General features: G+C 55.8%; 2 protein-coding genes across 2 annotated transcripts; one reads left to right on the plus strand and one right to left on the minus strand.

Moving 5' to 3' along the window:
- Positions 1–83: 83 nt before the first annotated feature.
- ADGRG3 (adhesion G protein-coupled receptor G3) lies at positions 84–7,919 on the plus strand. Its single transcript, XM_065848093.2, has 13 exons — positions 84–228; positions 670–699; positions 789–948; positions 1,030–1,147; positions 1,793–1,933; positions 2,019–2,141; positions 2,225–2,264; positions 2,348–2,448; positions 2,951–3,063; positions 3,213–3,496; positions 4,053–4,146; positions 4,583–4,869; positions 5,313–7,919. Exons 1-13 carry the CDS (start codon positions 183–185, stop codon positions 5,426–5,428), a joined length of 1,653 nt encoding a protein of 550 aa, XP_065704165.1. The 5' UTR covers positions 84–182; the 3' UTR covers positions 5,429–7,919.
- Positions 6,614–12,468, minus strand: LOC136107210 (pancreatic secretory granule membrane major glycoprotein GP2-like). The gene is made up of 9 exons (XM_065848094.2): positions 12,369–12,468; positions 11,824–11,890; positions 11,141–11,308; positions 10,163–10,368; positions 9,416–9,576; positions 8,670–8,915; positions 7,912–8,071; positions 7,424–7,568; positions 6,614–6,752 (listed from the first exon to the last, which is right to left on the minus strand). The coding sequence occupies exons 1-9, from the start codon at positions 12,369–12,371 to the stop codon at positions 6,652–6,654; spliced, it is 1,257 nt and encodes a 418-aa protein (XP_065704166.1). The 5' UTR covers positions 12,372–12,468; the 3' UTR covers positions 6,614–6,651.
- Positions 12,469–12,489: the final 21 nt, after the last annotated feature.

Here is a 12,489-nt window from a genome sequence, read left to right on the forward strand (position 1 = left end):
AGCAGGAGGTCACTTGCCAACCCACAGGAAGGCGCGAGGGGTTTGCAGAAGGGAAATGAAGACACAGCTGTTGACTCAGCTACAAGCCCTGGGGGAGCACAAAGAGGAGCAGAGCCAGCAGGACGAGAGGAGCAGAGCACCGTGGGACAGCCAGGGACAGCCAGGAGACCCCACAACTCAGCATGAACCTGTTTCTAGGCACTGTCCTGCTGCTCCTGGTGCTGCCCGGTGAGTGGTGGGTGAGGGGAACACGGACGCCCCCAGCATAGGGGGTATCTGGGATTGGGGGTGCGTTTTCCCTTGGGACAGGGTTGACCCAAAGACCATGGTGGGGTTTCACCCCAAAATGTGGCCAGGCCAGAAGGGGGTGTTCCCACTGGAATGTGCAGAGGTGAGTGGAGCAAGGGGGTTGTTTGCTGCTGGGGGCTCTTTTAAAATGCTGGACCAGCAGCCCAGGGTCCCTCCTGTGAGCCACCCTGAGGGGGCTGGACATGGCGACATGTCAATGCAGGCATGGTGGCTTTGCCCTTACCAGCCCCAATGGCTGTCCAGCTGCTTTTGGAAGCCAATGTGACTTCAGGGCTGCTCCTTTCAAGCCTGTGGGCAAGGGGAGGACTGGCCCTAGATTTTGGGGCTTTCCCCCCATTTCCCCATGTGCTTTTCTTCCAGATGCTGCCAGGGGACAGGAGAGCTGTGCTGGTGAGTGGTCCCTCCCATCCCCACCCTTGCCCCTGGTGCCCACCCAGTGCCGTGGCACCCAGTGGTCACCCTGGTCCCCTTCTCCCCAGCCCTGAGTCGGGGTGACAAGCACCGCTGGTGCTGCAACATCTTGGTGGAGCTGAAGCAGCGTGGTGACGGGACCCTCAGCCCTGATTTACCCCAGCGCTGTCAGGAGCTGGGGCGCTCCGGGAGCCCCGCGTGTGCCTGCCTGCGGGAGCGCTGGCTCAGGTAGCGGGCAGGGGTGGCTGTGGCGGGGTTTGGGGTCTCAGCCCCCATGTCCCCCTGTCCCAGAGCCCTTCTGCCCCACAGGCTGCTGCAGTCGGCGGGCCTGGGGTTGCACAGTGGGCTGGCCGGGTTGAAGGTGCTGCTCCTGAACGTCAGCAGGGCTGTCACCCAGGATGTCCTCATCACCTTTTCCCCCACGGAGGTGAGATGTAGCCCTCTCCCTTGCTCGGAAAGCTCCATGCCTTCCAAGCATCCCTTGACCCCTGCCCCAGGGCTTGGTGTGCCATGACGTGCTCCTCTTCCAACTTGCTCCATGGTTACATCATGGACCCACGTCAACTTTACCATCCCTTGGTCATATCAAATGGTGCTTGGAAGGAGAGAGCTCTCAGGAGCTGTCCCAGCAGCAGGTGGGGGGGCAGAGGGAGGAGGAGGAAGAGGAAAAGAAGGAATCTGTGGGATTTGCACCTCCAACCCACTCTCAGGCTCTCTCTGGATGTCCCAGGGGACTCAACCTGATCTAGTTGCAAGATGTCATTGCTCATTGCAGGGGGGTTGGATGAGAAGATGTTTGAAGGTCCCTTCTAACCCAAACTGTTCTTTGATTTTATGATTCTTGTCCCATGGGGTGATGGTGGATTTGGGCTCCCCTGGGAACTGCTCCCAGCTCTGCCCCTTCCCTGCTGGGTGCTGAGGATCAGGTTCTCCCCTTCTGCCCCTGGTGATGTTGGTGAGCAAAACCCACCCAGGCTAGGCTGAATTTGTTCCTGGAGCAAGGCTGGTGGGTCCTGAGCAGAGAGGTGACTCTACCAGCAAACAACCCCCTCATTGCTGTTCTCCACCACAGGGCCCTACGACGCTGAACGTCACAGAGAAGGGGAAGGCAGGCAAAATCCAGCTTCCCAAGGAGATATTCCAGTCCCTGAGCAGCCAGACAGAGCGTGTGGTGGTGACAGTCCTCAACATCCACCAGCTTGGCATGTTCAAGGTATGAGCTGGCATTTCCAGCATCCCTCCAGCCACCGACACTTGCCACCTGCCGCTTGGGCTCAGGCAGCACTGTCCCCATGCAGGAGCTCAACCAGAGAGGTCAGGTCCTGGACAACATCGTGGTGGGCATCACGGTGGGAGAGATGAGCATCTCCGGGCTGCAGGACCCTGTGCAGCTCACCTTTGCCCACAGGCAGCTGCCACATGTAAGTGAGCCATGTCCTCCCTCCATCTCTCCTCCAGTGCTGCTCACTGTGGCATCGGGTGATGCTGCTGTCCCTCCTTGCAGGGTGTTACTCCACAATGTGTCTTCTGGGATGCCAGCAAAGGTATGGTCCTCACCAGGACTGGGCAGGGGGCCAGGCACAGTTGCTCTGCCCAACACTCATGGCTGTCACCATGTCTGTCACAGGGCAGGCAGGAGGCTGGAGCAGCAGCGGATGTGTCACACAGACTGAGGACAAGGGGACAATCTGCTCCTGTGACCATCTCACCTTTTTCACCCTACTTCTGGTGACAAACCCATTCCCTGTATCTCCTGCTCGTATCCCACTGTCTGCCCCTTCTCAGTGGCCCCTCAGGTGTCACCAGTAGCTGCACAGGGACAGTCGTAGCTGGTCCCAGGTGAGCCCAGGTCCCAAAATCAAGCCCAGTCCCAGCTCAGGAGGGCAGCAGCTCAGCAGAGTGGGAACAGGGTGGAAATGGCCCCCAGGCTAGTGCTGGCTCTGGAACAGCAAGGCTTGGGGTCCCATCTCCTGGTAGAGGCTCCCAGGAAGGTGCTCATGGTGGTCCATCTTAGCCTTCACTCATCCCTCACTCCACCTCAGGTAGCATCTCCTCTGAGCATCACCACCCAGCTCCCTCCAAATACCTTCTAGGGGGACAGACCAGAGGGCTTGTGTGGGGTTCCTGCAGCAGCCCACTGGGGTTGTCAGCCTCATGGCTCTGGTAGCTGCAGTCAGGTTTTCTAGGTTGGTCCAGAGCCTGTCTAACCCAATGTGTGCTTGTTTGGTAGAACCCAGCTCTGGACAGGTCCACGGCACAAGCTTTGATGGCTGTTGCCACCACTGGCTGCGGGGTAGCCATGGCTTTCTCCATCTTCACCATTGCCTTCTGCATCTTCTTAAGGTAGGATGTGCCAGAAGGTCCCAGGTACTCATCAGGCTGGGAGAGATGTAGGGAAATGGTGGTGTCTCTGCATGAACCTGCTGTGATATAGCATGAGACCCTGCTCAGCTGTGACCCACACCTTTTCTGCTCCCTCTGGGGATGCTCAGGTGCAGGTTCAGATCTGAGGAGACTCTCCGCATCAACCTGGGCCTGCACATGAACCTTGTGGGCAGCCTTTTCCTCCTCAACCTGGCCTTCCTGCTCAACAGTGGGCTCTCTGGTGGGACCCATCCAGCAACCTGCAAGGTGCTGGGGGGGTTCACCCACTACTGCCTGCTCTGCTGCTTCACCTGGATGGCACTGGAGGGCTGTCACCTCTACCTCCTCTTTGTCAAGGTCCTTGGCACCTACATCCACCACTACCTGGTGAAGCTGTGCCTGGTGGGCTGGGGTGAGCACCATGAGCCTGGGCAAGAGCTGGGGGGAGCAGCGGACAGTGGGTTACAAGCGGAGAGGGAACGGGGTGGTGCAGTGACGGGCAGAGAGCGAGCAAGCCCTTGTCCTGCCCACAACTCTTCCAAATGCTGCGGTCAGGACTGAGAAATGTCTTATATGGGCTTGGTGTAGCAAATTCAGGGCAGCACCCACAGGGACCCTCCATCCCGCTGGTGACCAGCCTCCTGCTCATTGAGCAGGTGATGTCCTCCAGGGTCTTTGTTACCCCATTGCCAGCCCTCCATGGGCACCTTGGGGCACACTGGAGCAGATGATCCCACAGAGAGGTTAAGGGACACCTCGAGTCCTGCTGCCCAGCACTGTACTTCCTCCACATCATGTCCCAGCAGTGACTGTTGTGCCCCTGTGGCCCTTGTGCAACCTCAGGAGGTCCCTAAGCCCCATCTACCCAGAGGTCATCACATCCAGGACCATGCAGAGACCCCAAACTTACCACCTTGCTCACCACTTGCCTTTCTGGCCTCCTCCATGTGTCTCTCTTGTCCTTCCAGGCTTCCCCGTACTCGTGGTGGGGGTGGTAGGAGTCATTGGCAGCTATGGAGAATACTGCATCCAGACCATGGACCACCAAGTCATAGTCCACCTGTGCGTGTGCCACTGCTCACAGTGCTTATGTGGCCCTTTGGCGTGGGAAGCGGTAACCTGGTCCTGCTGGAGCGTGGTGGTGGGGGTTGCACCCATCCTGCTTGGTTTTACGTCATACTTCCACTTCCCTAATCCTGATTACAACACAGAAGCTTTCTACATCTGTGGCAACCACCACCTCTGCTGCCAAGCTCCCTTGGTCATGTCCACGGGCCCCCAGGTCATGGAAGGACATCCAAGGCTCACCTGGAGCTTCCCCAGGCTGAGCAACCTTAGGGCGATGGATCCACACCCCTATCCCTGCTGCTTTCCCTTGGCAAACCTCACCAGCACAAGGGTGTTCCTGCATCCCCCAACACATCCCCATGGGGAGGCTCCCATGGGTGCTGCCACGGCTGGCAGAGCTGCTGGAGAAACTGCAGTTGTCTCTTTTCAGGTGCTGGATCACTTCCAAATATCTCCTGGTCCACTACATCACCAACTGCGGCTACTTCGGCCTCATCTTCCTCTTCAACACAGCTGTCTTCGGGGTAGTCACCCAGAAGAGCTGCTGCCTGCAGGGCACAGGGACAGTGCAGGGGGATCGCAAGACCTGGAAGGTGACCCTGGTGGCAATGGGGCTCTTCTGCCTGTTGGGAGCCACCTGGGCCCTGGCGTTCCTCACCCACGGCACCTCCTCTGTGTTCATGCTCTACCTCTTCACCATCCTCAACTCTCTCCAAGGTCAGGGCCAGCTCTGACCTGGGCTCCCTGGGCTCTGGTGGGAAAGATGGAGGCAGGAGCCAGACTGGCAGTGGGTTGACCAGGTGTCCCAAGGCACCATCACCTTCCCAGCACTGTCATATCCTTTCCTTTAGCAAGGCATGTCAAGCATCAGGTCCCAGCCACCAGCATGGAGCTGATCATGGCTTCCAACCCTGTCCTCTACAATGAGGGTGATTTTCTTCCAAGGAAGCCATTCCTTAGTAGAGGAACAGGGACATGATCCACCCAGGGTATATCCCAGCCAAATAGCTCACCCTGAAGCATGGGGAGACCCTCCTGCAGGAGCAGGAGTGAGCTGGGGGAGCTCCCTGAAAGCAGCAGGGAAGTGCCAGCAGCATCCTGGCAGGATGTTTCCCACTATCTCCTGCTGCTTCTGAGTCTCTGCCTTCCTTTCCCTGCAGGAATTTTCATATTCATCTGGCTGGTCGTTCTTTACTACCCAAAGACGAAGGAGACCACTGGCTCCCTCATCCACATCATCAAACACAACAAAACCACCACAGTCTCCCAGGACTAGCTGCTGGCTCAACCTCCCTCCCTGCCTGTGCATGCACCTGCTGCGAGCAAGCTTTGATCCTAATGGATGCAGCTCCCCCATGGAGGACAAGACCTCAGTCTACTGTGCCTCAGTTTACCCTTCCGTGTGCATGATCCACCTTAGCAGGGCTCTTTGCTTCAGCCCTTTCGTTCTTAGTGGCCTGTCTTGGGCAAGGAGCTCTGGAGACACCCCTCTGCCAAAGTTCCTCTGGGCTGCAGCTCCTCCATAATCTGGAAGTGCTCCTGATCTCATTCCCCAGGGGCTCTTGCAGGGGTGAGCGGGGAGCCATCAGGCAGGATGGAGCCACCTCACTCTTCACTGGAGATGGCCTTTGGTGCTGGACCAGCCCAGTGATGGGTTTTCCTGCTGTTGGAGGTGGGAAGATCAACTTGCTTCAGCCTAGACTCAGGATGTTCAGCTCTGGGAATTAGCACAAAAAGAGGAATCCCATTAACTTATTTGCAATATGTCCTCTCTGAACGGAGTGGGGCCAAGCTCTTCAGGCAGGGACCTGCGGTATGTCTCTCCTGCAAAACACCCTCTGGGACCAGCAATGGTTGTTCTGGGGACATCCTGCTTCAGCCAAATGGACACACACAGCTGCCTCACAGGGAAAACACTCGTCTTCTCCTTATCTGTCTCTTAGTATTAAATCTCTGCCAGATGTCTGAGCGTTATGAGTTTAGTGTTTGATGCTTAAAATATTGTTTGTTATTTGCTTTATATTAGGGATGTATTGATGGGCAAAAACCTTGCTGGCAACTTGTGATGAATGAAAGATCTGACGTGAATGAAGGAAGAAATGTGTATGGATAAGCGTATGCACACACGTGCATGCAGGCACAGAACAGCCCTTTCTCTGCTCATGGTGCATGTGTGTCTCACAGAACCACACAAAGTCAGGGAAGTATCTCGTGTGGGTACCTCCATCTCCCCACGTGCCTGAGTGACAATCTGGGGAGGAGGAAAGCAGAAGGAATGAATTTCTCATCCCTGGGTACATGTTTCAAGTCCAGTGATTGTGGGCCAGGAGGGAATAAGAAGGTTCTAGGGATGCTACGTGGAACAGAAACACTCTGATGTGACTCATCCTTCAAGCACCGTTTGCATCCAATCATCACCTCCTTCCCCCTAGAAAAAGTCTAAAGACACAGCTGAGAGCCTCTCTGCTACGGCCACATTTATTTGGAAACAGCTGTTTTCTACACCCTTCGCCACCTGGCACTGACAGCCGCAGCAGCCATGGTGAGGACACCAAAGGCACACAGTAGGATGATGGCCCCAGGGATCCACAGGCTGGGTCCTGCTGAAGAGGAGGAAGGTTGGTTATACATCTGGGTGCCCTCAGCCGACGCTGATCCCTGGCACAGGATCTCCGGGGGAGGTAATTTCCTCTGAAGGGTAAGAGCCATGGGAACTGGGAGTGTTTCGGCACTCTGAAGGCACCAACAGGACTTGGTCACCCCACCTGGCCTGACCAGAGGTCTCCAGCCACTGCCCAGAGGCTCCATTTAGCTTGGCATTCATGCCTGGCCTGAGCTATGCTGTATGGGAGCTTGCCCCCAGCCCTGCTCCTGGACCTTCTTGGATCCCCTGGATTGAGTTCAGTGCTGAGAAGGAGCTTGCCTTGCTGGTTTGATGCAGAGGTCCAGTTTGAAAACCCAGCCTTCCTCACCTGGGCTGCTGCACCTACAGCCTTCCGGTTCCTGGTCCCATCAATAAACGGTGACACTGTCCCACCCAGCTCCCCTGCTCAGCCTGACCTGTGCCTGGAATGGAGCTACTCACGCAGAGCTGACCCCTCAGTGCAGGTTTGGCTTCTGGAGCATGCCATGCATGGCCATGACACCTGAAAAACTCCATGCTTCTGTGCAGGGCAGTGATTTTAGCAGCCCTTTTAAGTAACCTAGCATTGCTCACACTGTTGCAAGGGTCTGTGAACAGCTCGTGCCCTCCCCAGAGGGACATACGTACCCCCCTGGTCCTGTAGGACAGTTCTGGAATGGCGGGTCTCTGCTGCCAAGGAAGGAGCAGACAGGAGGTGGATGGGCCCGTAGGAGACAATCTTATTGTAGTCATCTGCCAGCGCCCGCTTCTTCCTCCAGCGCCTGGGGCATTGCTGTCAACAAAGCAAAGGGAAAGGTGATGGAACCAGAGGGCAGGGAAGAAGCCCACTTTGGGTGGCAAGAGCCATCCTGGTGGTCTCCTCCTGTCATAGGCACATTCTGGGCTGCAGCCTGGGACCTGTCAAGACCCTAGAGCATAGAATCAGAGAACAGTTTGGGTTGGAAGGGACATTCAAAGCTCATTTAGTCCAACCCCCATGTCATAAGCAGGGACATCTTTGCCAGATCAGGTTGCTCAGAGCCCTGTCCAGCCTGGCCTGGGATGTCTCTAGGGATGGAGCATCCACCACCTGTCTGGGAGGTCCCTGCACAGTGCAGACCACCGACAGAGCTCACCTTGGCACAGGGCTCTGGGCCGTTGGGGAGACAGAGCCGGACACGGCAGTGCAGGAACACCTCGGGGTAACCAACAAACTGAAACATCTGGAAGCTGAACTTGGCAGTAGTGCTCTCTCCAATGGCATTCAGGTATGTCACTGTCTCATCATGGGGACACCTAGGACACGATGGCTCAGTCAGCAGGCAGCAAATGACGTGGGACCATCCCAGCCTGGGACACTAGAGCACAGAGGGATGGGCGCAGCCCCCAAGCTTTGCTGAACTGGACTATTTCTGTCTCGGTACTGGTGGGGATACCTCCCCTTGGCACCCTGCATTGTGCTCAGCTCAGAGAGGAACTGCCACCAGCACAAGAGCTGGCTCATGTCTTGTTCTCTGGGGCCACAGCTGCTCTGCATGGGTCGAGTGAGCCTGGCTGTGACTCCTCCTTCCCAGATAACCACATTATGGGCTTCAGCTTGACTGCAGCCACCTCTAATGCAAGCTCTTCAGCAAATCCCAGCAAGGTCTCCCCACTCCCCTCCCTGCTCTTTGCCTACCCAGCTGGCCAGGAGCCACTTCAGAGCAGTTAAGGGGTTCATCTATGGGGTTGATCCACCGAGTAAATGACAGTGTCTGCCATAGGTTCCACCTATGAGCAATGATGGTGTCACTGCTCATTGCTCTCACAGCAACCTGTCCTTAGCACCCAGCAAAGAGATGCAATTGTGGTCATGGTGCAAGGAGACCAGATGCAGCAGGGACACCCCACTCACCCCTTCTCAATGAGCTTGTGCCACATGTCCTGGTAGGGATCCACGCTTGGGGTGGCCCAGCAGTCCTCAACGCTCAGCAGGAAGTACTTGAGCTGGTGCTGTCCCTCTATCTTCAGCAGGACATAGAGCGTGTCGGTGACAGGGATGGCAGTGATCGGCAGGTGATAGGGCTGGAGGTAGGAGGCGGTCTTGTAGAGCCTCATGCTGACGTTGAAGTGTCCTTCACTGACCACGAACTGCACCAGCCTGAGAGGAGAGGAAGAGAGGAGAGTTCACAAGCAGAATAAGCAGGCAGGAAGGACATAGCACAAGTCAGGCCATTGGCACAGGTGCACTGACTTTGGATGTGCCTCTGCTCCTGGATGGAGCCTCATGAGAGCCAGGCCCCAAGCTGCATCCTGGCTGGCATGTCTGTGCCATGTATAGACAGAGGGAAGGAGCTCCAGGGGTTCCCACTGACCTGCTGGCCAATGAGGGCTACGAGAAAGGCAGCCCAGGGAGTCCTAACCTGCACCTCCACAGGGACCTGGTAGGGGCATCTGCCAGTTCCCATCCTGGTTTCAGGCCCAAACCTTGTGTTGAAAATCAATGTTGGGAAGAGAAAGGAAGGCACCCTGATGTGGCATTGCTCTCAGAGCTCTCTAGTGGCTCCCCAGGGCCTTTGCAGATCACCTCATTGAAGGCATCTATTTTTCCGCAAGCTCAAACATACCCTGTCAGCAGCAAGGTGAAGAGGGATCACTCACTTGTCAACAGGGGCGAGAGCGAAAGGCAATTTCACCACCTGCTCATAGGCGTAGACACAGGAGAAATGCACCTCCAGCTGAAACCTCCGGGAAATGACACCCCCACGTGCTTCCTGCTCTGACTCAATGACGTTGGAGTATGACACATGGGAGCCATTTTGCTGGAATGACACAAAAATCAAGTCTCCCGACCATGTCCAAGTCCATACACAGAGCTCCAAGCTTCAGTTCAGAATGTGCAACTCAGCTCCAGGCCTCCTGGATATCTGCTGGGGTTTTTGCTCAAGCCCCATGTTCAGGGGCTACTGGCAACCACCCCCAGAGTAGGCAGGAGTCAGCATGGTGACCACAGGTGGGACCCCTTCTGTGCAATGCAGAGCTGGAGCACCAGCTCCTCCACACCTACCCTGACCCATGAATCAAATGAGGGACCAAGGGGCTATATCCAGGGCTGCAGAGCTCAGAGGATGCTGCCAGAAAGCTGAGGGCTGTTATCAGCTAGTAAAGAGCACATTGAGACTTCCACGCTCTGCTGAATAAGACAAGATGTACTGCCAGCAGGGGTTAGGTGGAGATAGAAGAGCTTTCTGACAGCCTCCAGGGAAGCCTTCCAAGGGGAACAAGAACCTTACAGCACCCAGATATAAAAGGAGAAGCCTCCAGAGCTTCCCCTTGCTGTCCTCACTCAGCATGTCTGCTCCTCTCACAGCTTCGGAGCTATGCAGAGAGGCTCTGCTGGATACTCACCTGAATTTTTGATCCACAGGCAGTGTGGTTTTCACCTGTAAGGGTGGCTGCAAAAAACAGCTCACCCTCTTCTTCTCTTTCTGAGACCTTGCATGCCTGGTTCTTCAAGTGGACAAGCTCCCGGGGGATTTTCAAGAGTTCAAACACCTCCTTCCTCACCATCATCTGCATGTGCTCTTCCTCGCAGGCCAACTTCAGTTCCACATCTGGAGGAAAAAGCCATCTGCAATAGCAATAAGGAAGAGGCCTGAAGGAGCCCTAGGTCAGCTATGGGATGGCACAGTCCCACTGAGCTCAACAGGTCCTCATCTCAGCCTTGTTGGAGGATGCTGGGAGGGCTCTTCAGAGACACTGGGCAAAAGACAAACCTTTGGGAACATGCAGAAGTTAACGTGGGTCTGTCGTTTTCTACTGGTTGCCTCAGACCTGCACAAGTCTGTGGCCACCACCACGCTGAACAGACACAGTCCTTAAGCTCAAGGCATCAAAGGCAGATGTCGTGGGTCTGGGCCCTTTGGAGGGCTGTCTACAGAATCAGTGCAGTCTGCCAAGGGCACCAGCCAGGGACAGCAATCCTCACTTTCACAGGAAGAGACAGTTTTTGGCCAATGTCTGGAAGGGGCTTCACGGTAGCTGTCCAGGAGTGCGTGTACCTGTTCTGAGACTGGGAGGCAACTGTGCTCCACAGCATGCCCCGCTGCCCTGTCATGGCTACACCATGGCATGGCACCTTGACAGCCAAAGAATTAAGGAATTAAGACTTTTGGAGAGAAAGGAAATGGGCTGTGGCTGGGTCTTGTACCATCGTGCAGTCAGGACATAGTGGTGGTGGTGGGGTGCACCTGAACCAGGGGCTGGGACGTGCTCCTGGAGCCTGCGGTGAAGAGAACTGGCAACACCAGTGCACCGTGCCCATCACTCTCCCCGCTGGTGCCCGTGGACAGAGTGAGGAGGACTCACCAACATCCCCAGCCCTACCTTGGCAGAACGTCCCTGTGAAGCCTGGTTTGCAGCTGCAAACTGGTCTGTCCTCCATCACCTGGCAGCCGCCCTGGTGCTGGCAGGGGTTTGGCAGGCAGGTGTTCGGGCTCCTCTGGAGACGGAGGGCAACCCCTTGCCTCAGGCCATGTGTGCTCACCAGCTCACCTGCAGCAAAGGAAAGGTGAGTAAGCTGAAACTCAGCAAGAATATCTCCTCTAGGAGAGACAGGGGAGCAAACTCGCCCATGGCATGAAGTCCTGCACAGCTCTCAGGGGCTGAGATCCTTGCCTAGAGTCAGAGCAGGCACATCTGAGGAAGAATCTGCCACCTTGGCTTGCCTGGGAGGACGTGACTGAGAGCCTGGGACACCTCCTCATCATGGCTATAATCTGGATCAGAGTTATGGAGCCTCCCAGCAGCTAGCAAGGAGAGTGGTGGCACCTCACAGCACCTGTGCCCATCTCCATGGGTTATACACCATATGTGGCTGGGATGGAGACCCTGAAGTTTCCACCTATTTTGCCAGCTCTTACATCCCAGTTCCTGTCCCCCCAGCCCTCCTCTTGCTGTCCTTCCTTAGCAGCCTTCAGCAGTGCCCTGAATGAGGAATATGGACACAGATCAGGTGAGGGTTTGACCTCTCCATTCCATACTACTTGTCTGTGACCCGGGAGACTCACTCTTGTTGCCTTCACCGCCAGCCAGGCAGAGGGCAGAGACCAGCAGCAAGCATCTCACAGTCCTTTCCTGTAAAAACAAGCAGGCTCTGGTTAACTTGGGTTTTTAGCATGCTCGTTGGAGATGTTCGCAGTCATTCAGAAAGAGCCGACCCTCAAGCACGAGTGTGATAATTTCTGTAGTGTATGTCCTCCAAAAAATCTAGGTTTAATGGCACAAAGTCATTTCCTATCCCGAAGGACCAGATCAGCAACTCCTCTCCTGCTCCAGGTTAACACAAGGGTCAAATACTGTCTTGAATTTAGGTAGCTATTCCAGAAAGAGGGGGTGGGAGAAACCAGACCTCAGACCTGCAGGGATGTGCTGACAGTGATAAAGCCACATTTCACTAAGAACATGTACTTTGAGCAAAACCACACAGCTGAGGCATCAGTCCAGGCTCCCTGAAGAAGAAAGCCTTTTCTCTCTTCCCACTACAGCTCTTCTGAAGAGTTAGGATTTGCAAAAGCATCCTTGCTTTCCCAGTAACCCATATCAGCCCACTTACCATCGCCGGGCCACTCTGCTCCTCCTCCCGCCGCTGCCCCGGGCTGCTCTCATGCTCCACACCTCGTGCCTTATATCGCCTTCCAGCAGCTCATCCTTCTCCCCCACGCAAACACGCTGCC

The sequence above is a fragment of the Patagioenas fasciata genome, chromosome 13 (genome assembly GCF_037038585.1).
Source record: "Patagioenas fasciata isolate bPatFas1 chromosome 13, bPatFas1.hap1, whole genome shotgun sequence".
NCBI lineage: Eukaryota > Metazoa > Chordata > Aves > Columbiformes > Columbidae > Patagioenas > Patagioenas fasciata.

Excerpts from the sequence above, each read along its gene's own strand:
- ADGRG3 (XM_065848093.2), top strand. The coding sequence starts at position 183 with ATGAACCTGTTTCTAGGCACTGTCCTGCTGCTCCTGGTGCTGCCCG. Across the intron at positions 4,147-4,582 it reads CACCAAGTCATAGTCCACCT|GTGCTGGATCACTTCCAAAT; the intron begins GTGCGTGTGCCA and ends GTCTCTTTTCAG. Across the intron at positions 4,870-5,312 it reads CATCCTCAACTCTCTCCAAG|GAATTTTCATATTCATCTGG; the intron begins GTCAGGGCCAGC and ends CTTTCCCTGCAG.
- LOC136107210 (XM_065848094.2), bottom strand. Across the intron at positions 11,309-11,823 it reads TGGCGGTGAAGGCAACAAGA|GTGAGCTGGTGAGCACACAT; the intron begins GTGAGTCTCCCG and ends CCTTTGCTGCAG. Across the intron at positions 9,577-10,162 it reads CCTGTGGATCAAAAATTCAG|CAAAATGGCTCCCATGTGTC; the intron begins GTGAGTATCCAG and ends GTGTCATTCCAG.